The 26905-nt window shown below is 40.6% G+C and overlaps 2 protein-coding genes across 2 annotated transcripts; one reads left to right on the forward strand and one right to left on the reverse strand.

Moving 5' to 3' along the window:
- Positions 1-2728: 2728 nt before the first annotated feature.
- LOC128973537 (borealin-2-like) lies at positions 2729-11426 on the forward strand. The gene is made up of 10 exons (XM_054389878.1): positions 2729-2858; positions 3698-3826; positions 4836-4876; positions 5194-5254; positions 5921-5988; positions 6786-6853; positions 8115-8213; positions 9638-9770; positions 10019-10105; positions 11379-11426. The coding sequence occupies exons 1-10, from the start codon at positions 2729-2731 to the stop codon at positions 11424-11426; spliced, it is 864 nt and encodes a 287-aa protein (XP_054245853.1).
- A 2452-nt stretch (positions 11427-13878) lies between these two features.
- Positions 13879-26203, reverse strand: DNAJA2 (DnaJ heat shock protein family (Hsp40) member A2). Its single transcript, XM_054389550.1, has 9 exons — positions 26079-26203; positions 23205-23264; positions 22058-22281; positions 19963-20043; positions 19333-19466; positions 17600-17796; positions 16400-16544; positions 16143-16270; positions 13879-15639 (listed from the first exon to the last, which is right to left on the reverse strand). The coding sequence occupies exons 1-9, from the start codon at positions 26154-26156 to the stop codon at positions 15451-15453; spliced, it is 1236 nt and encodes a 411-aa protein (XP_054245525.1). The 5' UTR covers positions 26157-26203; the 3' UTR covers positions 13879-15450.
- Between the last annotated feature and the right edge of the window lie 702 nt (positions 26204-26905).

The raw sequence follows: 26905 nt of genomic DNA on the forward strand, positions 1-26905 counted from the left end.
TGGCAGATGGGTGCAGATACCTTTGAACTTCTTTTAAAAAGAAATCCTGCTCTCACAGCATAATCTGAGTGGAATATAGAGTTTTGATCAAAGGAGTGAACATGGTGTCTGTGTAAAACCTGTGTTTATGAAACTGAAAGATAATGAGGAATATTAGCTTCTTGTTCATAAACTATTGAACGTGCTATCCCAGCATACAAGCCTGGAACATTTAACAACTCCACCAGGCACTTGTTATCTCACATTTTTTGTATACATGGAGCATAGTCAGTTACTGTTTCAAAGAAGATGTGAGTCTTTTCAAGTAGGGCAAAATGCTACACTGTTTCAGAATCACTTTATCTATGGAGAACGTTTGTTTGGAGAGACCCCTTAGCTGGACAAAATGCAGCTTCAACTGGCGAGGACTAACAAATGTTGCTACCAGAACAAATGCTGGGGGTAGTTGCTACAGAAAGAAAAAGTATCTAAAGGAGAACGTCTTGTGCCAAGCATAAAGAAAATGATAATACAGCTTTCTCTTAAATCTTCCACAGTCATCCTGCTGGCTGAATGATCCTGAGTGGTATCTAGGTTGCTATCTAGGAGTGCAGATGTATTACTCTACTAATCTATGTCACTTTTCTTGCACAAGGAAAGAAGGCTACTGCTTCTTTAGAGTTGGAAGCTGGACACCTTCTGCTAGCACTGATAAAAGACTGAAGAAACAGCTTTCAGTATTCAGTCATGAAAACATTAGCATTTGTCAGGCTTAGGCTCAGTGTTTACAAAGTTCATTCATTAAGAGTATCTCATTTCACCTAGTAATTAAGTTATTTAAAAGTAACCTCATTTTAACATATACTAGCACTTTCTTAGTCTGCCTTTGTAGGTGGTTCAACATCATATGGTGATCCAGTTTACTAAAGCCAAGGGCTACAGAATCACCATAGGGATAAAGTATATGTGGAAGACAAAAGGTGTTGCTAATATTGTCCTTGCAACAGTAGCTACTAGTGTATGACATAGCATTAGCAGTTGGTGTACTTCTCACAGTTCCTTACTGAAGTCTGTAAGAAGAATTTAATACTTCTCCATCACCTGCCAGTGGTTACAGGTTCATAAATGAAAATGACACCCTGCCTCCCTCACAAAGTTACTATGGAGGCTTGGAGAAAAAAAAAACAAACAAACAAAAACCAACTTTTATCCCTGGAAAAACAGACTTTCTGGAGGACAGCAGACCAAGAACACTTATGTTGTTACCATCCATTGATAAATACAACCTTTTATCTGTTAGCAGCCTCCTCTTGGCATCCTTAATATGCACTAATAAAACGAATTCAGAAAGCAAAACCATAGGTCAGAATATTGATGTAAAAACAAGACAAAACAGAACTTTCCTATTCTGGGAATGTGTCCAAATCAGATCTGGCTTTGGACTCGTAATGCAGTGTAGATTGAAGCTAGGATCTAACAATGGGTGTTAGAATATTTTTTTATATTTTTGTAATTACAGCTTTTTCATGGGGTAGTATTTGTAATCTAATAAGTCAACAGATTTTATATTTGCCTTGCATTTGCACCTGATACTTCTGGAAAAAAAATGTAAAGGTTTACAAGTTTCTAGCGATAATTCACAGGTGTGAAATGCTTTTTGTTTGAAGTTGGGAGAGCAATTCTTACAATTTTAAATCAAAATATAATGGCATAAACTGAGGTTTTTCTAAACATTCTATTATGGTGCCTTTTATGTTTCTGACATAAGGGATAACAATTTGTTCTTGATGCATCTCATATGGAAGGGTGGAGATTTCTATTCCACATCCACAATATTTATATGTACTGTGATAAGGTTAATGTGCATTTTTGTTGAACAATCCTGTAAAGGTATGAAAAGAGGCTTATTTTCAATGTCTTTGAAATATTTAATTAATAACAGACAATCGTTACTTTCAAATGCATGCTTCTAGGTTTGATTTTCCTACAGGTGCTCCTTACAATGATACTTCAAATGTATGAGACTTCCAAATAATAAAGCACATGTTTAAAAAAAGGGCAGTAGTTCTCCATTTCCTATTGAAGCAACACTGCTAGACTGCAGCACGAGACATTTAACTTCATGTTCAAACTATTGTTTACTTTAATCCATGTACCAGATCATTAATTTCTGCATCACTCTAATTTATGGAATTTGTCAGACTTGTTACCACAAAACTATTCTCTACCATTGCAGAGTTCTACCTGAACTTAGGTCTTAGGTATGCTTTGTGCTCACAATTAATCACATATTTTTACTTTAGTAAAGAGATGTAACCAGGTGTTAAGCAAGCCAGACTTCTTTTAAAAAGCACAATTAATTTTTTTCCACCAAAACAAATCGCCTGGGCGTGTGGCTACACATAAGCCTGCCCAACCCCTGTCAGGACGTGAGGGTCCTGGCTTCGTTCCTGCCTGTCCGTGCCCAATCCCACCTCTGGGGCACCACCGGACACGGGGGACTCAAAGATTTCCACCCTCACCGCTTCCCCGCACTCCTTTCTGAGATACCGGCGACCTCTGGGTTACCTTCCCTTCCCGCCTCATCCCCACAGGCAGGAATCTCCGGGGCAGTCCCTCACAGGGTCCCGGGCCGCCCACTCCCGCAGCCCCGGAGGGTGTGTCCGCAGGGCCAGAGGGAGGACGAGGAGAGGGAGAAGCTTTCTCTCTTAAGAAAGCTTCCCGGGTGGCGAGCGGTGTGTTTGCAGGCATGCCCCTGAGGAAGATCGCGGGTAAGCGTCGTAGTACCGACTCGGGTGTGGAGTCCGACCGCAAGGCTCTTTCCCAGGAGAAGAAGGATCAGCGCATCGCCCTCTTTCTCAGCGACTTCGACCAGCAGGGTAGGGCTGGGGGTGGTAGCCAGGTCCTTGGGGCTACCTCGTAGGTGATGAGGCGGCTCCCAGGGAGGGTCGGTGTGCGGCAGCTGCCTAACACGGTGCCGAGGCCGGTCACTAGCAGGTGGTGCCCGCCCGCCTGTGTTTTTCTGCCCAGCTGTAAGGAGGAGGCCAGTGGCTGCTTGGCGAGGAGAGCCGGCGGGCCGGAGCCAGGGCACAGCGAGGCGAAAGAAACGGTTTGCTTTCTCTCGTGAGGTGCCTGTTCCTAGACGGGACGGGCTGGCGGCTGCTGCGGCCTGCACGGCCTGCAGAGAGCGGGCCAGAGCCGCCGGCAGGACGCCCGCGGGCACCCCTCGATCGCCATCCCACCGCGGGTCCACAGGCCCCATCCCACCTTCTCCTCTTCAGGGCTAGGTGTCAGAGAGGAGGGGACAGGCTGTTCTCAGTTGCACCCCGTGATAGGACGAAGGGTAATGGATATAAACACAGTACAGCAGGTTCTACCTCCACATGAGGAGGAACCTCTTCATTGTGAGGGTCACAGAGCACTGGAACAGGCTCCCCAGAGAGGTTGTGGAGTCTCTTTCTCGGGAAACTTTCAAGACCCATTTGGATGTATTCCTGTGCGACCTGTGTTGGATTCTATGGCCCTGCTCTGGCAGGGGGGTTGGACTCGATGATCTAAGGAGGTCCCTTCCAACCCCTAACGTCCTGTGTTCCTGATGGTGACTTTAGAGTGCTTGGGCTCCCAAGTCAGACTACCCTTTTGTTTAATGATGCCTAGCAGTGTTTATGTGTGGAAATATGTAATGTGTATGGCAATAAAAGCCTGTCTTGTTTTAAAGCCAAGGAAAATATCCAAGAAATGAAGAAAGAGCTTGATTCACTTTTGCAAACAGCTGAGAAGGCATTTACAGTGGAGCTGCTGAAGATGCCAGATGCCATCAGGAAAATGAAAAGAAAAGACTTGCTTAGTAAGTGTGTGTGGCCTTAAATTTGTGAGGGGTGCAGACATTATTACAACGTGATGCACCCTTGGCTAATATGAGAAAACCTATCAACTTGATGACTTCTATGAAGAAATTTGCTAGGTCTGTTGTATATTTTAAGTTAATGGCACTGATACTACACTGCAGGTAATCCAACAAGGGTTCTGCAACAAGTATTTACCTGTGTAACACAAACTATAAAATTAGTAGGTAACAGCGTAGAGGCTGGAGCCACCTTCTGTGTGTGCTCTTAAGTCATCTGATTTAAAGCCTGAAGAGACAAGGAATAATTGTAAGTCTAGTATTTTCTGTGTGTAAAAATTGGGCACTTATTTTCATCTCCATCTGTTCATCCTAGCCACAGAGATTATTTTGTCTTTCTGATAATTTGAAATCTTCTGCTACGTAGCATTTCTCATGTAGTTGTTTACCTGTGATTGTGAGCAAGAAAGTTTCATTTTAACCTCACCATTAGGCAGCAGTTTAAGCTGTGCTGTTCAGTCAGCATCAGATGTATATTCTGGTGAGAACTGGTTTGGGTTTTTGTTTTTTTTTTTTGCAATCTGCCTTGCAGCTGGAAATTGCGTGGGCTGCACAAAGATCAAACCTAAGACTCTTGAAGAACCTGAGTTTGCTGTAAGCCTTTGCCATGTATTTGTGTCCTTGAAAACTTCTGCCTAAAAGAATTAGCCTTCATCAGCATAATGTAAGGGGTTTTTTGTTCTTTGAGTTCAGGTTACATATTGCATGACTACACTTAGTATCTTTTCAAAGACTAAACAGTGAAATGGCCTAAGATTTTCATTGTTGTTTTGTAGATGTGACTGTCCTACAAGACTTTAATCTTGTTCAAATTCATCATATACGCTATCTTAAGTATTTAAGCAACTGTAATCCTGAATTACTTGTTCAGCTTCATAGCCCATAAGAACCTGAAGATAATGATTATGCAAGTAATGGTATATAAACAAGTTACACTTTTATTGAGTTACAGATTTGCAAGGAGGGGAGGAAGTGGCTCTTGCTGCTGCAGTGGTAAGTGTGTGTTTTCAAATTTTATCACAGTGTACACAATAGAATTCTTCTCGCTGTAAGCATTTCAGACAAATTATTTTGTTTGGCTGCCTGTTTAAACAGAAGATGATATGAAAAGGCTAGACAGCCATCTATGATACAGTTGTGAACATTACCTAAAGCTTTTAGGGTCATCTGCAGGGAGAAATGTAGATGTTTCACCAATCCCATTTATGTCACTTTCTCTTATGCCCTCTTAGTTCACTGCCTTTCATAGGATAATATGCATTTACTGGATAAAATCTGACTCCCTTGTTGGATTATTTTTTTTTCTCCAGGCTGACTGCTCTCTAGAAGACATACCAAATCCAAAACTGGTGAGGACCAACAGCAAAAAAGGCAAGTCAATCTATTAGTATATAGTTTGGTTCTTAAATTCACTCTTTTTTTCTTTTTTGTTTGTTTGAATTGATCATTTGTAAAGTGAATTTTAAGCTTGCAGAATACAAGAGGGCAAAGTGTATAACTAAAAGTATAATATACGTGTTCCCCCAGCATTCGGTGTGGAGGATCATGAGCTATGCTACTGTTGAGGTACTTTAAACCATGAGATAAGACTTCCTGCCCTTGGAATTTATTACTGAAAGTAGCAAGGGACAGATTGAAGTGACTCATCTTGTGCTTTACAGTATAGCAGAAGAGCTAGGAAGTCACCCCTGTTTTTGCACAGGTCCCACTTTAACCTCCTGGTTATCAAGGTTTGTAAGGAAAATACCGTATTTCTCCATATTCCAAAATGTGCAATAAGAAGGACACTGCTGCTGAAATTCAGTTCTGTTTTGTTTGGGGGTTGAAGGTTATCTGGTGATTAACTGTCCCATGTATTGCAGCATCTCTGACAAACACATGTAGTTTTGAACTGTATCCCAGACCAATGGCCATGGGATAGCAGAACTTCCATGTATCTATGGGTGGGTAAGCAGGCTTTAAACAAATGAGTTTGAAGTGGTGTTTTGTGCTCTTCACGAGATTTTTGTTTTCCTTGTCTTTGTGATATATTTCTAGTTAAGGTAACTACAATTGTTGAATATGAAGATGCCAAGCATATTTCTGCAAAGAAAATATCTAAAAAAGTAAGTTTTTATTCTGAACAATCAATGCAAGAGTTTGCTCAGTTCTGGCCTACTTTGAGCCCAGCTAGTTTCGTGACTGGGCAGGCCAGTGGCCTGCTGTTTATTTGAAAAAAACCAAAACAGTGTTCTTTTAAATTCAATATGTTTCAAGTTAAGTAACACTAAAGTGTATAGTAAATTAAGTTTATAATGGCATATGGTATTTGCACTTCTGTTAACTCATTCACACAGACTTGCAAATACTGGCAGAGCCATTCTGTCTTTACTTGCCAGTAAGTCTTGGTCACTTGAAAAACTATTTTTTGTTGAGACGTTTTTTAAAAACCCCAACTTCCTGTTTTAATGCATGAATGCACAAGTCATTAAATATAGAGAAGCTTGTCCATCTTCATCTCTAAACCAACTAGCACAGGTGTATTAATTTTATCAGCTCAGTCTATCTGTGCAATGCAGTGCCTTAGTCAGACAATGATGTAGCAAGATGACAGACAAAAAGATGATATGCAGAGTTACAGGTATTGATAATAAGAGGGCTTACAAGTTGGATGGGTGTGTATTGTAAAGGTGGTTGTTTATATAGAACTTCAGGCTCAAGAAATATTTACTTGGTATTACGAAACTCTTGTTTTGGAATGCATATTTGCTGATTTATTTATATGTAGAACTATAAAAGGCACCACTATGGGGCTTAACTGTTCTTTTTCAACAGGGGATTCTTACAGTATTGTTTCCTGGAAATAGCTATTATTGTGCCTTAAAATGATGCTTTAACTGCATTCTTGCATATACGTTTTCAGGTTACCAAAACAAAGTCATTGGTTTCATTGGCTTCTGGTTTAAATAGCAAACTGAACCCTCTTTCTAGGTAAGACTGACTTTGATAGCTTATTTAACTCACTTGAATTTGTGAATGCTGAATAAAATGCTTTTTCAAATGAAGTAACTGAGATTTTAGGCCTATGGGAATACATCTGATAAAGGTGTTTTCCATAACCTGAATCAAATGCATTGTGAACCCTGAACACAAAAGCACCTCTAGCTAATGAGGGGATGAGGTTGGATCTCTCACTCAACAGAATGGTGCACAGTTCTGAATCTATGTGATTGGACAGATTTTCAAACTATATTTAATGGAAATGTGTAAGGGAAACATCTTTGTTGCTCTGCTAGGACCAATGGCTTGTTCTGTCATAATTTAGCCTTCATACATAGCTGAAAGGGAGGTGTCATTAATAGAAAAATGTGTAATTGCAAAACCACCTTAGAGCTACTTACAGTCATGATGGGCCAAATTCAAGTCTAACTATGATCTAACAAATGAAAAAGTTGGTGGGTCTCTGCATGAAATTTTTTTCCTGCTACACCCACAACTTCAGTGTGCAGACTTGTACACACAGGCACTTATCTTGAGATATTCAAATTGTCTTCAGAGAAATGCAATTTAAATGATGTTTAATGTGTCTAGAACATTTTTTTAGATAGCCTTTTTTAATTACTTTCTTGAACTGTGATTATAGAATTTTTGGCTCAACAAAATCAAACTAGAAAAGGCTGTTTAGCCTAGATAAGTCAAACTTTTCTGTTCTTGAAGTTTGCTTTTATTCAACTAGACTAATACTGATCCAGAAACATATGCCCTTAGAATATCTCAAAAGTGCATGTGGGAAAAGAGACATGGGGAAGGATTTCTGTCAACTGAGTTAAAATCCAAAACTGGAGGAAAAAAATATTCTCTGTGTTCAGGTCAACCTCCTAGGACAAATACCATGGGAAGTAAACTAGAAAAATCAATTCCTGCTGAAAAAAAGAAAATTCCCAAGCAATTTTTTGCAGACTCAGGAAGATATGGGTGCACCCTTAATTATACCAAACTTTGGTATTGCAGCCTCTCTTCTATTAACATTAATTATCCTTCTTTTTTATCCCCTATGGTGTGCTTCCTCACAGATATATATATATATACACTGGATCTCTGTCATGGTACACTTCAACATTCTCCAAGTTACCATTTGTCTATCTTCATCCTAGCTAAAATTCTATGGTAGATGAGGAAATTAAAAAAAAAAAAAAAGAGAGAGGAAGCAACCAAACACTTTCTTATCTTTTTGGTTGGTGGTTTTATTTAGGTGTGTTCACTCTTCTGCATGTGTGACTGATGACATTAAGTCCCTTGCTTCTGACTGCAGTGCCACAAATTTAAAAACCACACCCAAGGTATCTAAAAGGTAAGGTTTTTTTGTCTTGTTCTTAAAAAAAAAAAAAATTGTTTAATGCCAAGACACTATATAACCAGATGGATATTAATATAGATGTGAATCAATTGTCAGCAATCTAGATTGATTAAATCATCATCTGCCACTAAAGTTGGTAGTGGGGATGTGAACCAGTCAACACCTCCTGCTTCGATAGTGTGTGTTAACAAAAATCTTGTACCTTCACAAGAACATGTCATAATTTATCTGGTTTAAAAACAAGCAAAACAGATTTAGAGTAACTTCTACTCCCACCTACTGTTGTTTAAAGGTATAGTTTACAGCTTAAACGAATTATCAGAGCCCAAGCTTGATTAAAAGGTCACCAATACTGCAGTGTTAAAAAAAAAAAACCCAAACCCTCAAAGACCCCAAGCATTCCTGTTACCAAGTGGTCCAGATGTCAGCTGGCTTGCTCGCCTGTAACACAAGCTTAGAAGATTACTGCAGTGTTTTGGGGTCAAAAAATGTCACTTAGTGGTGTGGGTAAATCATAGAATTATAGAATCAACAAGGTTGGAAAAGATGTCAGAGATCATCAAGTCCAACCTATCACCCAGCACCTCATGACTAAGTAAACCATGGCTTCAAGTGCCACATCCAATCCTCTTTTGAACACCTCCAGGGAGGGTGACTCCACCACCTCCCTGGGCAGCACATTCCAATGGCAGATCACGTTCTGTGAAGAACTTTCTCCTCACCTCCAGCCTAAACTTCCCCTGGCGCAGCTTGAGACTGTTTCCCCTTGTTCTGGTGCTGGTTGCCTGAGAGAAGAGACCAACCCCCACCTGTCTGCAACCTCCTTTCAGGTAGTTGTAGAGAGCAATAAGGTCACACCTGAGCCTCATCTTCTCTAGGCTAAACAATCACAGCTCCCTCAGCCTCTCCTCATAGGCCTTGTGCCCAAGACCTCTCACCAGCCTCATTGCCCTTCTCTGGACACGTTCAACTGTTTCAATATCCTTCTTAAATTGAGGAGCCCAGAACTGGACACAGTATTCAAGGTCTGGCTTAACCAGAGCTGAGTACAGGGCAGAATGACTTCCCTGCTCCTGCTGGCCAGGATTTTTCTGGTGCAGGCCAGGATGCCATTGGCCTTCTTGGCCACCTGGGCACACTGCTGGCTCATGTTCAGGTGCCTGTCAACCAGTACCCCCCAGGTCCCTTTCCACCTGGCTGCTCTCCAGCCACTCTGACCCCAGCCTGTAGCTCTGCATGGGGTTGTTGTGGCCAAAGTGCAGCACCCGGCACTTGGACTTGTAAATGCTGCTGCTGATTGTATTTCCTTTATTCTGCCTTTCTGTTAGGTGTGTTGTGTAATACTTTGCTTCATGCTTGAAAATTTCTTTCAAAGCACAGGAAGTTAACCTCAGAGTAACTTTTTCTTTATGTTCTAGTGCTGGGCTACAGCAGACTGTCTCAAGAAGTGTACCCACCCGTGGAAGAGTTCAAGGCGTGTTACTAAGAAGTAAATCAGTACCCCAAGATAAAACTATTCCATTTGTGAACATTCCCCTGGCTGATGGACAGGTATCAAACCTTCTTTTTTAAAAAAACACTCTGCCCTACTTTAATTTCACAGTAGCTGTTAAACTGAATAATCTGATAGTAGTAGCTTTTACATATTCTTAGATTACTTGCTGCTACACAAAAGGGCAAATGGTTGCTGAAGTTCTGCAGTGTAGCAGGGAAGCACATGATTTTCAGAAAATCTGGTTATGCAAGTTAGAAATTTGATAAAATTTACTCTGAAAACTTTTCTATTTTTTCATGTTTAGACACTTTGTACAGCTGGTGGAGACCTCCGTTATATTGATGTGCAACTACTAAATCAAGATACAGTACAGCATATTCATAACTTAGTGGTAAGCTTAAACTAGTAGGCTTACAAATAAGTATTCAGACACCTGATTTCAGGTTTTCATGTCAGATTCTCTCATGAATATAAATTTTATATGCTTCAACTCTTCCAAGGTTAAGAATCTAAACTGGTTGGCATAAAATGGAGGGAGGAATAGGGCAGGGGAGGAACAGGGAGGGGAGAACTGCTGCACACATGTAAAAGTAAATGTGCTTTAAAAATAAGCATGTGCAGTTTGCTAATTGCCTGGAGGGACAACAGAAGCATAACTCTTCCTTCTAGATTTCTCTGGGGTCTCCTGCCATGTGAGCAAACTGCTGTTCTCTCATGTTCAGAAAGGCTTACAAAGCTAAACTAGGGTTCAATTATTGTTACAATCTCTATTATTCTGTGTCCCTTGCTGAGTAAGAACTATACCCCTGTTAATTCTCTGCTCAACTGAATGTTGATTGTCTTACCTATGGTTCAGGGAAGTAAACTATTTTGAAGCACAATGAATACCCCTGCCAGGGCAGGATCACCTAGAGTAGGTCACACAGGAATGCATCCAGGTGGGTTTTGAATGTTGCCAGAGGAGACCACAACCTCTCTGAGCAGCAGCCTGTTCAGTGTTCTGTCACCCTCACAGTGAAAAAAGGTTTTCCTTATGTTCACAAGGAACCTTCTATGCTCCAGCTTGCACCTATTGCCCCTTGTCTATCATTGAGCATTTCTGAGAAGAGCTTGGCTCCATCCTCCTGACATTCGCCCTTCACATATAAACGTTAATGAGATCACCCCTCAGTCTCCACCTCTCCAAGCTCAAGAGCCCCAGCTCCCTTAGTCTTTCCTCATATGGGAGATGTTCCACTCCCTTAATCATCTTTGTAGCTCTGTGCTGGACTCTTTAAACAGTTCCCTGTCCTCTTTGAAGTGAGAGGCCCAGAAGTGGACATTATTCCAAATGTGGCCTTACCAGGGCAGAGTAAAAAGGGAAACAGAACTCTGTAGTGTACAGTGCCTGACTCAGCTGAAGGTGAGGGTAGTTGGGCTTCTGAATGAAGTTAAACGTGCAGCACTAGAAATTTATCTAGACATAAATCAGCTGACAGTCTTGCAGGTATTTTGATGTAGCTGTATCAGTTAAGTAAAGGTCTGTAAAGCTGGTTCATCTTTCAGGGCAGGGACCTGCCTCTGTAGGTAGAAAACAGAGGAGTACTTGCTTCAGCAATAGCGACTCCTTCCAAATTCTGTTGGGTAGCTTGAACTGAAATGAACCTTTTTTTTTTCTCTCTTAGAGTGAGCTGACTGTACTGTGTGGAAAGGCAACAGCTAAACCAAGTTAATGGAACTGTCCTGTGACTACAGCTCTTGCTATCTTTGAAGTGTTTAGAGAATGTCTGTAGTGTCTTAATAAAGCTGTATACTGCTCAGTATATTTTTATATAAGTTTTATAGGGTGATATGTATTAGTTGTTACATCTGTGAAGAATACAAAAGCAGAAAAAAAACATTTTTCCAGCTGGTTTATGAAAGGCTTTGTTACCATCTAATCTCAGTTCACAGTAAAATAGACAGTAATAGGTGGTATGTAGGAAGCAGGCTTTAACTCTGGTATTCAAAACAGGACTCTTTGGATATTTTTACGTAACTATTCATAAGCAGAGTTCTTTAACATCATTCTCCCATGCATGCCACAAGTTGAATGGATCATTGGCTTACCACTCACATTTTTTCCTCCTAGTATCCTGGGATCCAACTCTGGAAGTAAGCTGAAGTGTAAGTTTCTAAATAGCATTTTTAAGGCATGTAACTTAGTTTTGTGGTAGGAAATATGAATCAGACAAGAATGGAACTTATTTCTAGTCTTGTGCTTTGATGTGACAGTAATGTGCAAGATAAGAGGTAGTAAACCTCATTTAGTGTAATTTCTGGTGTTGTCACTCTTTAAACCAAGACCTTAGCTTAAGAATGAAGTCTAGATTAGTTTTCCTTCTGTTCTGCTTCCATCATTGCCTTCACTTAAAACTAAGGGCACAAATTTCAAATAAAGGAAAAAAGAAAGCTTCACAAGTTGTCTCCCATGCCTTGGAAAGAACAGTTAAAACATCATCAAACCTCAATTCTCTCATTTGGAAACCAGAAAGTACAGGAACAAACCTCTCGGTGAGATTATACATCAAGTGTACAGAACATTAACAAAGAGTTAGTTAATCAGTACTTTAACATACACTTTCCCTTAGATTATCACATCAAAGAAGTATCTGCTTTTCATTATTACAGGCTCAGGGAGGTGAAGCTGTTCCTGTCTGTTTATAGAGAGCCTCCTTCACTTGGTTATCTTGGTCAGGTGGCCTGTAGTAGAGCCCTGCTAAGGTGCCACTTTCCCTTTAATTTTCACCCCAAAGATGTCAACTCATCTTCTACCCCCAAGTGGGGCTCCATGGACTCCAGTTGGTCTCTGATTTAGAGGGCCACACCCCCTCCCCTCCTTCCCTGCATGTCTTTCCTGAAGAACTGGTACCCATCTAATGCCACACTCCAGTCATGGGAGCCCAGCCATTATGTTTCAGTAATGCCAATGACATAATAGCCCTGCAGGCAGGTGCAAGGCTCTAGCTCTTCCTGCTTGTTCCCCATGCTCCGTTCATCAGCGTGTGGGGCTCATGGAAGCTGGTTTACTTACTCGAGTTCCCTTATCCTGCTCTTCAGGTGCTCCCTTCAGAGCCTGCTGTCCCCCTTGGTAAATTAAACATAGACAGGTAAAATTTTCTGAGAGTCAAGTTTAGGTTACTTTTAGTCACTGCCTATACAGCAATAAATGTTACAAAATAAGCTCCACCAAGCTTCCTGAGTTTCCTTTCAGCTTCCTCAGGCCAATATTAAAGATACAGAAAAAGCATCACTGAAAAAAAAATCCCTGAGGTATTAAAAAGATGCAAAGATGTAGTGCTAAGGGACATGGTTTAGCACCAGACTTGGTCGAGAGTTAAATAATGGCTGCACTTGATCTTAGAGGTCTTTTCCAACCAAAATAATTCTACAATTTCTAATACAGTTCCAGTAGTCACATTTTCTTCCTCATCCCAACAGCGTGAATACTCATTTGTTCATAGTTCCACTTCTAATATAAATTACTTAAGTTGTAGCTGTTTATTGCTGAGAATACTCTACCACTGTTTGATTATTCACAGGACAGTCACAGGGACCCAGTTAAAGCCTCAATATATGTCAAGCATTAAGCAGTAAACTACCAAAGCATGAGTAACTAGCAGTGTATTACTTGGAACTTCAATATTGAAACCAAGCCAGGGTAGACTGAATTTATGTGAAGTCTTTCTACACTACAACTTTGTAAAGGAATACCCTCCTAGTAGAGCTGAAGATACATAGAGTAAGAGCAACTCTGAAAAAGTCACACGTCACTGAAAGGCACTGCTGGCAGGAGCCTGAATTTATGCCATCTCAATGCTGCATACAGTGATTAACTTTCCCCCCAGACCTCTGCTTCAGCATGCTACAGTTACCATGAATCCCTTCTTCTGTCCAAGAAGAGCAATTTGAAAGTAAAGAGAGAAAAAGTTTAGAGTACATAATCTTCTTTCCAAGGAGGTAAAAATCCTAAAGCTGCTACCCAGAAGTAGAATACAGGTGTTTTAATTTTTCAAGCATTACAGGTTTGAGATGACTGCTTGGAGAAATGAATCAGGAGAAAGGATCAGTAGGTAACTATGGCTTCACAGAAAGCAAACAATGTTTTAATAAGTGAAAATAAAGATTCACTAGAGAATGCCACAGCATAAGAAGTCAATAGTGGAATACAGGTCAAACAGTATTTATTCTTGCTTCAGGTTTTATAATCTACAGCAAGGATGTTCAGCAACACTTAAATACCGTTGCCTACCCAAGCACATGGAAACCCTTGAAGTTTGTCCCTCCAACCCCATTAGTAGAGTGTCAACAGCTGAGCAATAATTAAACACATCACACTTCAGATTTGTAAAGAAAAGTAGAGGCATCTAACAACTTTGCTTCAAAGGAGAGAGAAACCTTACTATAAAGAAGCAGCTTACCAACCTAAGTTCATGCACAGTTCCTTGATGTTGTAACAAAACACTTCCATAACTGTACCTGATAATTACATAAGGTCACATTTTCATTGTTATGGTTATTTTTAACCAATTCAAATCATACAGAAAGAACCAGAATTGAAGCTGGGAAAACTGAATGCCTTAATAGCTAAAGTGCAAACTACTGGAAGAGTAACAAAAATCATCTATATTTAGTATGTTTCCAGATCAAAAAAATTTTGTCCAAGCACAGTACTAATCTCAAACTCTTTACAAACTGTGTTAATGCAACATCAAGTTGCCAGGCATAATGTTCATTTTCCTAAATGATTACTTTTTGAACTGGAAACATTTCTCTGGGAAGTTAGGCTTCGAATTGGATTTAAAGGCTTAGAGAAAGATCCCATTATTTTGCAATTTAATAATCTCCATTTAAAAGTTTTCTTCAGAAGGATATCAGTTCTGTTGGAAGATTGTTCTCTTCATACAAAGGGGACATGGCTGTAGCCTTCCCCATGCCCATTTAGTCGTATCTCATTTCAAGATGACTTTTACATGGGGGATACAATTGTTATCTAACTACAACCTAGCCTTAAAGCAGCTTCAGCCTCCCGGTGTTTATAAACGTCTACCATCTACACAGTTTCTTCGCCCACCAAATAGTTAAAGCCACTGGAAAAGTAAGAGTTAAGGCAAAAAAAAAAAAAATCTCTTATACACCAACTGCTTTTATTTAATTTCAGAAACCGTTCACAAGATGGTAGAAAAAAAAAAACAAACTTACAACCACTTCTAATTTAGTCTTCCATTGTTCCCAGTCAGCTTTAAACCCATTATGTGCAAAGCCCATTTACCATGCATCTAGATGATAGATACAGGCTATGAAATTCTTTATTCTACTTGTAGCAGCTTATGCAGGTGCAGCCAAATACCAAGCCTCAGGACAAATTGTACACAAACTTTACAATGTCGAATTTGATTTTAAAATATGAAACTTAAAATCTACACAAAACTGGTAAAAATAAAGCACAGGTACGAGGACAAACTTAAAACCCATGTGAAAAGGAGTCTCATCTTCCTTTCAAGTGCTTTATTCTGCTACACAGTCAAAATGAAGATGTAAGCTTGTGGTTAGTTTAAATTACACTCTGTAGATACTATAGACCAATTTAAAAGTTACACATACAGCAATAGATGTCCATTGGTTCATCTGGATTACTTATACAATCCAGTTGGATTGTTCAAAACAAGTCAGGCAAAATTCGAAAGAAAATCCTTGTGCAACTTTTTAGACAAATTTTTACTGATGGGCACACTGTACCCCAGGTCCATGATGGCTGCTTTCTTCATCAGAACTATCATTATAAGCTTCACGTCTCTGGCCACCACCTGAACCACGAGTGGTATCAAATTCCTGGAGATCTACCTCTTCTGCATCACCAATTACATTGGGAAATTCAGGTCTAGCTGGCAGAAGATCTTCAAGTTCCTGCCCCAAAAAAAGGAAGTGTATTCAGTACTGCATCTACAACTGCTAAATAGTGACCAGTTTCCCACAACTTCAAGATGACTCCTTAGAGCAGAACTTTGGTTTACAAGTCTAAGCTGATGTAAAATCTGATGTACATGCTCATTTAAAAGTATCCGAAGTATTTTTATCAACTAGAAGACACACTTCAAGAAAACTAACAGCCCTGCATATCATCCACCAAAAGTGCAATCAGTAAATACAGTTGCACTCTGAAAACTTATCACATAGCACCAGGAAGATTCTTCCTCCTGCCCTCCCTTGTCCAGTAACTGCACATCTCTTAAATATGGGTTCTGTAAATTCATAACCTGATGGGTATTTTCAAGTAACATGTTGCTTATAAATAGCATTAAAACAGGAATTGTACTAGCACCTACATTTTAAGCACTGAAAGCAAACACATGAGGTACCACACACACTTTGCACACCACCACCACATTTACACTTGAAAAACTACTTACTGAAAGCTTTTCTGGGCTAATCCAGTTATTTTCAGGAAACTGAACATTAAATCTAATGTAAAGATCCCCCTTCTCGAAAGGATTGCGATACTGTGGCATTCCTTCACCTCTGACTACACGAACACAATCTGCAATTCAAAGAGAATTAAGATGGAGAGTGCTACTTCAGAACACATCTTTCTCTACACAACTCTTCATTTTTCTAGCCTAGGTTCAGTTAACTGGACAAGAAAAATGGGAAAAAGTGTCAAGCTTACCTGGTTCAATTACTTTTCCAGGAGGATATTTAACCACAATTTGACGTCCATCAAGGTGCTTAAATGTGAACTGAAATCCACACAGTGCTTCAACAAGTCCAATCTTGTGCGTCATATGCAAGTCATTCCCATCGCGATGGAACATCTAAAGAACAAAACCAGGAGATATCTCTTCTAGTCCTATAACCCTATCTCCACAAGGCTCGTTATTTAGAATTACTATTTAATATCAGAGCCAAGAGCTTGCACACAGTTAACTTGATTCTGTTAAATCAAATAGCTTAAGATGCTTGCAAAGTTTGTGCCTGATGAAGTGTCATCTAAGATGAGGCAAACCACACTATGATGCAAAGTTCAAGTTCAATAAAACAGTCTAGAGAGCAGCAGTGCTGTTTATCCTTAATATATAACTACAATTTGTGTCACAACAGAAATCCCTCTCCCCCCATTCCACTCAACATTTTTTTCCAGAGTATAACACAAACTTATTTCACCATAGTAACACCTGGCCTAACAAAAGCATTAAAAAAGGAAGCAGTCACCTCCACTCTGCCCTAAGCTGTAATACTTTTTATGAGCTTTAACACAGAAAAACATAAATTGCAATATTCAGTTCAAAAAGGCAATGCATATACTGCAGAATGCTGGGAGCATAAGCTGTAACTAGTATAACACCATCATGTTTCTTTGTTTTCTTAAATGAACCAGTAGCATCAGCATTCTGTGATAGATACGCACAGCCACAGCAGCAGAGATAGAAAGCATCATCTGGGGACTTTAAAAGGAATTCCCTGCCATGTCACAGGACATAAAAAACAAACCAACCAACCCAACAAACCAAACTTAAACACCTGACATTTTCTTAGTGGCACATGCAAAGCAAATTAAACCTAACACCCTGAACAGCTTTTCAATGTGTCTGTCCATTATACCCAAGTCAGTCTGAGCTTACCTGAGAAAGCTACCTTTTATTAGCATTAGGAAGCACCAAAATCTGCATGTGCTCTGGTTACAGATGTGGAAGTTTTTCCTGGCTCACCGTGAAGACTGTGTTATTTGGTATAAATATATTTAAAGCTATTCACCATCTCTCCCAGAGCTGCAATTATATGAATTACTTAAAAATAAACAACCGTCTATCAACTTAAATATTAATGACTAGGATAAAAGCCATTTAAAAAGATAAACTCCAATCATTACCTCATTCTCCTTTTCTTGGAGCAAGAGGACAATATCGCCTGGTTCCACACCTGGAGCCTGATCTGCTTCTCCACTGAATGTAATTCTTTGCCCATTTTTCATGCCTTTGTCTACATGGACTTCAAGTATTTTCACCTCTTTGATCACCTTCTTCCCTTCACATTTTTTACAGCGGTCTTTCTCATTAATTACTTCACCTAAAGAAAGATATTTTAAATTCAGATCTTGTCATAACTGCATCCAATTCTGAAAAAAAAAATTAAGTAGGTTGAAGAATACATGCAATACAACTAGTGATTTATATGCTGCTTCATGAATTCCTTGTGACAGGAAATACAGGCTCAATTTTCCCTAGCTGGAAGAGGTAAAGGGAGGAATGCAAAGGTACATATAAACTTCCAAGCTGTCTTATCAAGGATTTTGAAAAGTCTTCGCTTAAATCTTAATTTGATTTCAGCATCCTTACCATCCAACTCAGTACTCTTAAAATACACCTAATTCTCCCTTCCTTGTTATGCTAGAGGATGACAGCTGTAAGAGAAAGGATGACACTGGAACCAAGCTGAAGCATGTCCCCTCCCTTAAGTCAAAATACAAATTTCAGACTATTTCAACAAACTTGGGAAGCTTAGCTCCACTTCTGTTAACAAGCAAAAGTGTATTGCTGAGTTTTATTCAGTAGCAGTGACATTTTGCAGAATACTACCACAACAAAGAACTAGATAAATACAGGGAGTAGAACTAGAGTCCTGCATACAAAATGAGGGACGATAGCTGCTCAAATTACAGTTTCATGCAAAAGCGATACATAGGTTTTCCCACAAAAAGGATGTGACATCTGACATTTTCTGACACACAAGGGGTTTCACTTTTGTGCTCTGAAATTTAATAGTTTTTCCATGTTATTCATCATCTCTAGCAAGGCAATTACTTTTTCCAGTAAACCAATGGATGGATATCCAAGCTATTGTCTTTGTACAGAATAACCGCTGTGCTAGGGCATGTGCACTATACAATAGCAGCTCTTATTTCCAACACCACTCTAAATGCCACAAGCAGATGCACATGGCTTAAGACATTAAACTTCACCATCTTAAGCCACCTTTCTGTGGAACGAAGTATTGACATTAGGATGCAGTTTAAACTACTACATATGTAGGCTAGGTATGTAAACTGGGAAAGCAAGACGTTTAAAGAACATGATTTATGAAATGCTTGGACTAGTCACAAAATACAACTCTGATTTCCAAGTATTGAAGAGTAACATCATTCTTAAAAGTAACCTTACTACTCTGTAAACTGCCAAAGATCTAAAACCAAATCACATGAAGCATAGATCATGTTCTTCTGCCAAAAACATTTCATCAAAAGGTGTCTTCTTAATTCAAAGAAATCGAAATCCAACTTTAGGTTTCCACTTTTAACCTAAATCTGTTCTTGGATGTTAGGACACTGCAAAAAAGACAAAAACTCCTAAACCAACAGCATCGTGGTTTTTACTTTAAATGGAGTAATAACACTAAGTAATAGTCACACCTAAGTGTTTTTAAAAACAATCAATCCCTACTGTTCAAGATTCCAGGCTGCTTTTCAGAACATGAAACACTGTAAATCTCACTGCCATGCCAAGTAAAATGATTTCCCCATTTTGGCATCAGATTGAGACACAAGTGACTAGATGGAAACAAAGCTGTCCTGGATAAGTTCCTCCAGTGATGCATTTAGTAACATACCTTCTCCATTGCAGTCAGAGCATACAGACTGCATCTGCTGAACCATTCCAGGAGCCAGCTGTCTGATCATGATACGTACACCTCTACCTCGGCAAGCATTACATTTCTGAACAGCTCCAGCCTTCCCTCCCTGCCTAGAATAGAAAGCATCAGTTGCAGGAAATTCTTTTTCGTAGAATCATAGAATTGCTGGGGTTGGAAGTGTCCTCAAGGATCATCTAGTTCCAGCCTCCTCTGCCATGGGCAGGGACACCTCACACTAGATCAGGTTGCCCAGAGCCACATCCAGCCTGGCCTTAAAAACCTCCAGGGATGGGGCTTCTACCACTTCCCCTGGGCAACCTGTTCCAGTGTCTCACCACCCTCCCAAAACATATGACAAAACCCCCCTACATCTATAGGTTAACATGACTAAATGCACTGCCAATTGTAATTATATTCTTTCCTCCCCACTTCCCCCTAAAGCCCTTGAATAGCTCCTGTTCCATCAAATGTATTGTTCAACAATTTCCTAGTCTGAGAGCAGGCTCCAGGAAGTCAAATACTGATAAAGATCTGACATAGGAGATGCTTAATTACACCATATGCCAAAGCAGCAACCAGAGACCTCATAAACATAAACGAACTTACCCATTGCATGCACTACAAAGGACATTCTTGCTAAGTTGTAGTTTAGTTGTCTTTCCATTATACAGATCTTCTAAAGAGACTCTACAAAATAAAGCATTTCTCCTGGGTTATCATTTAACAACTTACTTTCCCCATGTAATCAGAACATTTGACTAGGACAGATCCACCAGATATTCATAAAAAATAAATCAATCTGCTACTAAAATAAGATTTTAATGTGAAAGCACCATTTCAACTTTCACAAGGAGTCATTACAAACTATATATGAATATACATGTAATTCTAAACAGACAGAAAAGCTCTCATTTAATCAGAAGAAAGAAGATACTATTGCCTGTGTTTCTGAATAGGAAACAAGCTGGTCTAGCATTTTAGCTTTTATTATATAGAGAGTTGATTATTTTTTGGTTTTAGTTCTACCAACCAGGTGAGAAACAGACCTCTCTGGACAGTCCTGCCAATACTTACAGCATGCATACATAATATACACAGAATACTTACTAATCAATTGCCCTTCCCACACAATGCAGTTCAGTGAGGAGAGGTTTAGCATGTCCCCAAGGCCACTTAACTCTTTAGATTTGATCATATTTCAACTAAAGAAAAAAAATACTGAAGCACACTTGAATAGCTCTTGAATATACTAGTAAACTCCAACAACCTTCACATAAACATGTTCCGGTCTGAGTTCAAACAGAATTAATTCTGTTCAGTGATTTTACTTTTCAGCTAAATTAAATGCATTTTCTGAAGTTAACAGTGTCAGCTTCTACCAAGGTTAATGCCTCCATGGTTTACCAAGGACTGGTGTATGACCAAGGTCACTGCTAAATCTTCACAGTGTAAAAGGCCACACCCGCAGGGAGGATTGACAGGACAGGTGACCCTAAACTGACCAACGAGGTATACCATTCCATGTGATGCTCAGCAGAAAACTGAGAAATCATGAGGGTCAAGCCTCTTCTTCAATGGCTGGCATCCAAAACTCTGTTCCACCTTCAATCCCAATTCATGTGTTCCTAAATCCAGTTCCCAAATTCAGCTCCTGTCTGCCACTAAGTCCAGTCTGGGACTTCTCCAGTACCTGCCCACAGCATCAGTGGTGATGGTGACTAATTGCCATCAGGGGGGCTGGGTTCAGTACCAGTTTTGTATATTTCATTTTATTGTTATTTTCTTTAAAACTGTTTAATTTTCTTTTCCAGTTCCTAAGTTTCTCTCCCTTATTTCCTCTCTCTTCCCTTTGGGAGTGAAGAAAGGTTAATAGAGAACACCCATCACTCATTTAGTGGCCAGCCCAATCCTAACCCTTCACATAGTGTCAGAAATTAGCATCCAGGAACATATTTAGTCTTTCTCCTAAAAGGGTTTGTTAGTGGATAGAATTTTCAACTCAATGGATGGAGAAAAGGTTGCCTGGCATCAGTGTTCACAAACAACAACAAACCTAAAGCTAATTCACAGCATTGTGTGCAGTATTAGAAAGCAAGCTTATAAAAGCAAACAGATTTTACTAAGCATGGTTCACTAACCACTGAAAGAGACATCTTAAGAACTTAGAAACAACCTGCTCAGCAGGCAAAAAAGCCAGTCATGACTGCAAGCAGAGACCTACAAAACACACATTGGATATGATATTCAAGCACGGATTTAAAACAACAAAAGCAAACCACCATACACACTTTTCAGTCAATCATGCAACTTCAGTTCCAACCAGTATTATTCTATTAATGCACATCAACTTCAGTCTCTCCAGAGCCTTAGTACTTCTGCTTCTGTAAGGATCCAGTTAATGTGTAATATTTGTTGAATACTTTTTAGATTACAACTTCCAAATGTAATTAAGGAGCAAACTCAAGGAAAATAATGATAACAAAATACACACAGGCTAATAACTGGGCAAAGCAAAGTATTAGTTAGTCTGTCAGGTTAAGCAATCATGAAACATAACTCAAGATGACTGCCTTATGGGCTCCGCATGACACGCAAGTCTGAAAAGTAGGTGCAGACTGCAGGATCTCTCAACTGAGAAGGCTATCATGAAGTACTCATCAGGAAAGGTTGAAAGTACAAATGGCAGTATCAAAATACTCACTTGAGTGGATGCATCATATCTTCTCCTCTTCTTCTACCATTACGACTTCTACTCTGACCACCCATGAAATTGAACAATCCACCACCAAAGATATGGGAGAAAATATCGTCCATTCCACTGCTTCCACCACTACCTTCTCGAAGACCCTGTTCTCCATATCTATCATATAACTCACGTTTCTCTGGATTTGACAGTACTTCATAGGCAAAGCTTATTTCTTTGAACTGGAAGAGGAACAGAGTCAAAACAATACATGATCATTTAGAACTTCAAGGGAGTATTTTAGTATCGTTTCTCACCCAGTATGAATACCCAGTTAAGAAGCTACAAAATAGAAAGTTTTCATTCCAATACTGAAGACTTGGAAGTCATGCTTGGGCTTAATTGTGTTACCTTTTACCACAAAATACAACATTATATTGCAAAACTTGGACTTTATTCTTTACTGTGACTAGCATAAAATAGTTTCCTTACTAAAGAATCCAAAGAAAACCCCCACGCGTGCAACACTGCAGCAGCCAACAGGCAAAAATCCCTTACTTACACACTATTCACAAAGTTAGGCACTTAAAATACACCAAAAATTAAGAAACTTACTAAAATACTTATTAATGTGTTTGTCTTCAAAACAAATTAATCTTTTCATAGTCCTCTTTGCTCACCTCTAAGCAACCATGAGAACATAAGTTCTGTTAGATGTGAATCAACTGAGTCAACTTCATTTTTTTGTAAATTAGCATAACAAATCTAATTCCACCTTCCCACATAAGTAATTTTGGTTGATGCTGCAGTTTCCAGAACCATCACACATGCATTTTTCCACACTGGAAAAACTTGGAAAACCGAGTTTCTATCTTTTTCAAATATCTATGTCGATGCCAATGCCAGCTGACATCATCTTGGCAGAAGAGAGGCAGTTTTTCCTTCAGTGTTACCTTACCAACCAATTGGACTCAGCCAACTGCTTCATTTTTTTCACGAGGCATGCTGGTAGACTTTGAGATTGGAAAGTAGTAAACAATACACTGTCCCCTCTCAGCTTTTTTTGAGTAACTAGTAACAGCAATTCACCAACACTTGTATGTGGGGCCTTAGATACTATCATATTAGCAAACTTCAGAATTATTAAAAAAAAAAAAAGTCTTACTTTGTCTCCTGCATTTGGATTCTTATCAGGATGGTATTCCTTGGCCAGCTTTCTGTAGGCCTAGTTGAAAAAGGTACAAAGTTAATTTCAATTCTGATTAATCAGTTCTTTTCTGAGAAACACCAGTACTGCCTTCAGGAAGAAAATCCTAATAAGGCAAAGTGAGAAAAATGAGTGTTTTGAAATCACTCATGCATTGAAATTATATATAAAAAAGTTTGACATTGATGCAGGCATAAACCAACTACACTTGGATTTAAAGACAACCGACACGTGATAACCAGGAAAAACTACACTGAGCTTTCATTAAAATTACTTACTCTACGGAACCAACGCAAAACCTACAATATAACAACTTAAGTTTCAACCCACTTGTCTTTCATCTCAACCATAGCAAGACATCAACAATAGAAAGGCTGCCTCAGCTTCTCATTCAACCCTATCAGTCAGTTCTCACCAAAATAATTCTTCCTTACCTACCAATAATGGAAGAGTTCATCTCACACTGAACTGTGCGATTTACATGTGCACAAACACACAGATCATTGCTTTTATTTAACTTCGTTGCTCTAAAACAGCAGAAGTACAGCCACATCTCCAGAAGATATTTTTCAGAATGCCTTTTTTTGACCAGTACTTTGGCTCTCAGTACCATCACCTTTTCCTACAGCAGTACTTTATACTTTAGAGCATCAAAGCAATTAACAGGACAGAGACTTTTTAATGAGTTTTTGACACTAAACACCTCAACTCTTCCCCACACCACCTCAACACTCCTCAGTAACAATCAGCAGACAGGTATGAATAAATTACAAGGTCATTTCAAGTTTTTTACTTTTTACTTTTTTGGGTAAAAAAAAAAAAAAAAGCTACAGTAATGCAACTGCAAAGAAATGAAACACTGATTCTCAGTGGATTTTTCCAAAGCTGCATTTCTATACAACCGAGCACCTAAACTATCTCAAAATTACATTAAGAGAACTTCACACATGAAGTTTTACAGGCATCACAATTTTCCATTTGGTACTGGAACAAGTAAGATTCCTTTTTGTATCTGCACGGCTACTTCTCTTTACTGTTTAATTTGAAATACTAAGTACTTCCGCATGCCATCCAGAAATAAAGTTTGACAAGCAACAACTGAAAGCAAATTAGAACATGTATATTACAAGCCAAATATTCTAAACCACAGTAAGAATAAAAAACAATTATAGGTGTTACTGATGGTAATTTGACCTAGAAAAAAGTATAATCTTCCACAAACCTACATATTCTGTAAGTAAAATATTATTGTCCTCACATTTTAAGGAGTCAAACCAAGACAAAAAAAACCCTACATAGTATTATCTAATCAGGAAAAAAAAAGAGCTTTAAAAGAGAGCACCCATAGATTTATTTGTAATAGTATTCCAATTTAAACAATTCTTAAGACTTCTCATGGTTCAAACATAACTATTTTAAAATGGTTCAAACTACTGAATCATACATAAATAAGGTATATACTGGCACTGTATTGTAACTTCAATATAAAACTTAGCTTCATCAGTGCTAAGGCCTGTTCTTTCAGCCCTTTTGACTAAGCTATTACCTATTTGTTTCTGCTTGCCTATACTATTATGAAGGCTTTATTAATCTGATATTTGAACCCATGTAACCTGTAAGCAACAACAAGATAAGACTGAACTTCTAGGTGTTGCAGGAATTTGGAAACTTTACATTCCACGATAAATCTAATCTATAGGATCTGAGCTGCACAAGTTAGCCAAGCGGAAAACTTCTGTCAGTTTTTTATTCTTAAAGGACATAGATACCCCTAAGATAATTCAATTAGGGGAAGAGAAAAAAAAAAAAAGCTTTCTACTTGGCTGTGTTCAGTATGCAGCACTATCTTCACAGCACACGCCTTCCAGCTCTAACACTATTTCAACACTGCAATTGCCGATCCCTGCACAAATGAGGCTGCCACATGCATGATGGGTAGCACACAGTTGTTAACACCAGAACCACCCATCAGCGGAAGAAGGTCACTACCAGGAAACTGCTAGTTAGTTACCCTCCCTCACGTGTAAATAGTCATCAAATCCTTTCAGGAAAAAAAGAAAAACGAAAAACACTAGTTTCTACACTACGGAATGAAATGAACGTAGTGAACTGCTATACTGACGACCTGGCTCCAAATTTTCACTTCGTTTCTTTGTTTACCTTACCGTGTCGCTTTCGGCCTGGGAGGGCTCGAATCAGTAAAACGAAACCTTACTAAGGCCCACACGTGGGGCAGACAATGGCTCCAGTCAGAACCTACTGGGCCTTCAAGAGAATTTTTACAGCCAAAAAGGCTTTCATCGGCTGCGAACACCGCTTTGCCACGCGAGGTAGACGCGGCGCTGCGGGGGCGAGATGAACAGTCCCGGCGGCGGCCGGAGCCGACGCGGGACCCGGCGGCCAGGGACATGGGAAGCGCAGCCGGCTCCCGCTGTTCCCTCCTCCGACCGGCTGTCCCTACTCCCCCTGGGCCCTGCCCGCGGCCTACCCCATGCCATCAGTTCTCGCACGCAAATCAAGCCCCAGCGGCTCCATGGCGCGGCCTATTTCAGCGGGCTGGAGCGGCACCGGACGCCTTTCCTCAGCACCGCACCCTCCCCTGCCACAGGCCTCAGCCGCCAGGCTAGGCGGGCCGCCGCCACCTTCAGGCCATGCTCCCCGCGGCTGGGGCCTTCCCTCGACTCTCTTCTCCTTGCCTCCTGCCGGCGCCGGGACCGCTCGCCCTCCCCGTCCCAGCACCCCACCGGGGCCCTGCCGGGCGCGCGTCCGCCCTCTCCCCCACCGCGCTGCCGCCCGGTTTCCCCAGGAGCCGACCACCGCCCCTCCCCGCACCTTCTTGAGCTCATTGTCGGAGGCCCCGGGCGGCACTCCCAGAATGTCGTAGAGCTTCGTGTCGGCCACGTTCGCCATAGCGGCAGTGAGTGGCGGGCACAGGCCGGAACGGGCCAAGAGGCGGCGAGGGCGAGACCGGGAGCAGGACGAAAGCCGCCGCGACGTCACGCGCACACAACCGACGTCACCACGCCGCGACGCGGGAGGAGCCCGTCCGCCCCTTCGCCCTTTGGCGGAGCGGCCCCGCCCCCTCGAGCCACTTCGGGCGCCTGACCCAGTTCCGGCGCGGTGCGGCAGGGGGCGCTCGTGCCAGGGGAGGGAGGGGGAGGCTTGTGGCGCCGCGGCTGGCGGGCTGTTAAGGGAAGGGGTCGTGAGGGGGACTGCGGGCTGCGTGCGGCTAGCGTCGTGGCTCGGGCCCAGACGTTTGAAACAGAGGTCCGGCAGGCAGGGGCGTTACACGTGGAAATAGTATCCTCAGCTTTCTCCCTTGTAATTTGGAAGCCTGAAATCCCGGTACCTCTGTGCATTCTGCTGCGGAGGCCTCCGCTCGGCACTACTGCTTCTGGTTCCTCAAGTACGTCACTGAAGTTTGTGGGGAAAGAGGAACCTGTGCACCAACCTGCTGCCTAGCCTCGAGCCCAGCGGCTTTTAATTCAGGGGTATATTGTGAAAGCTTCAGTCCTTATAAATAGTATTGGTACCCATCTGCTCCATTTTTATATTTTGCTCCACTTCGGTGATCTTTAAAAAGGTGCTAGTTACGATGATAGGCCTAAAGTGACTAACAGGATCAAAGCTTGCTTGAGTCATGCAGATGCCCTGAGGCA

Source organism: Indicator indicator, chromosome 19 (assembly GCF_027791375.1).
Source record: "Indicator indicator isolate 239-I01 chromosome 19, UM_Iind_1.1, whole genome shotgun sequence".
NCBI lineage: Eukaryota > Metazoa > Chordata > Aves > Piciformes > Indicatoridae > Indicator > Indicator indicator.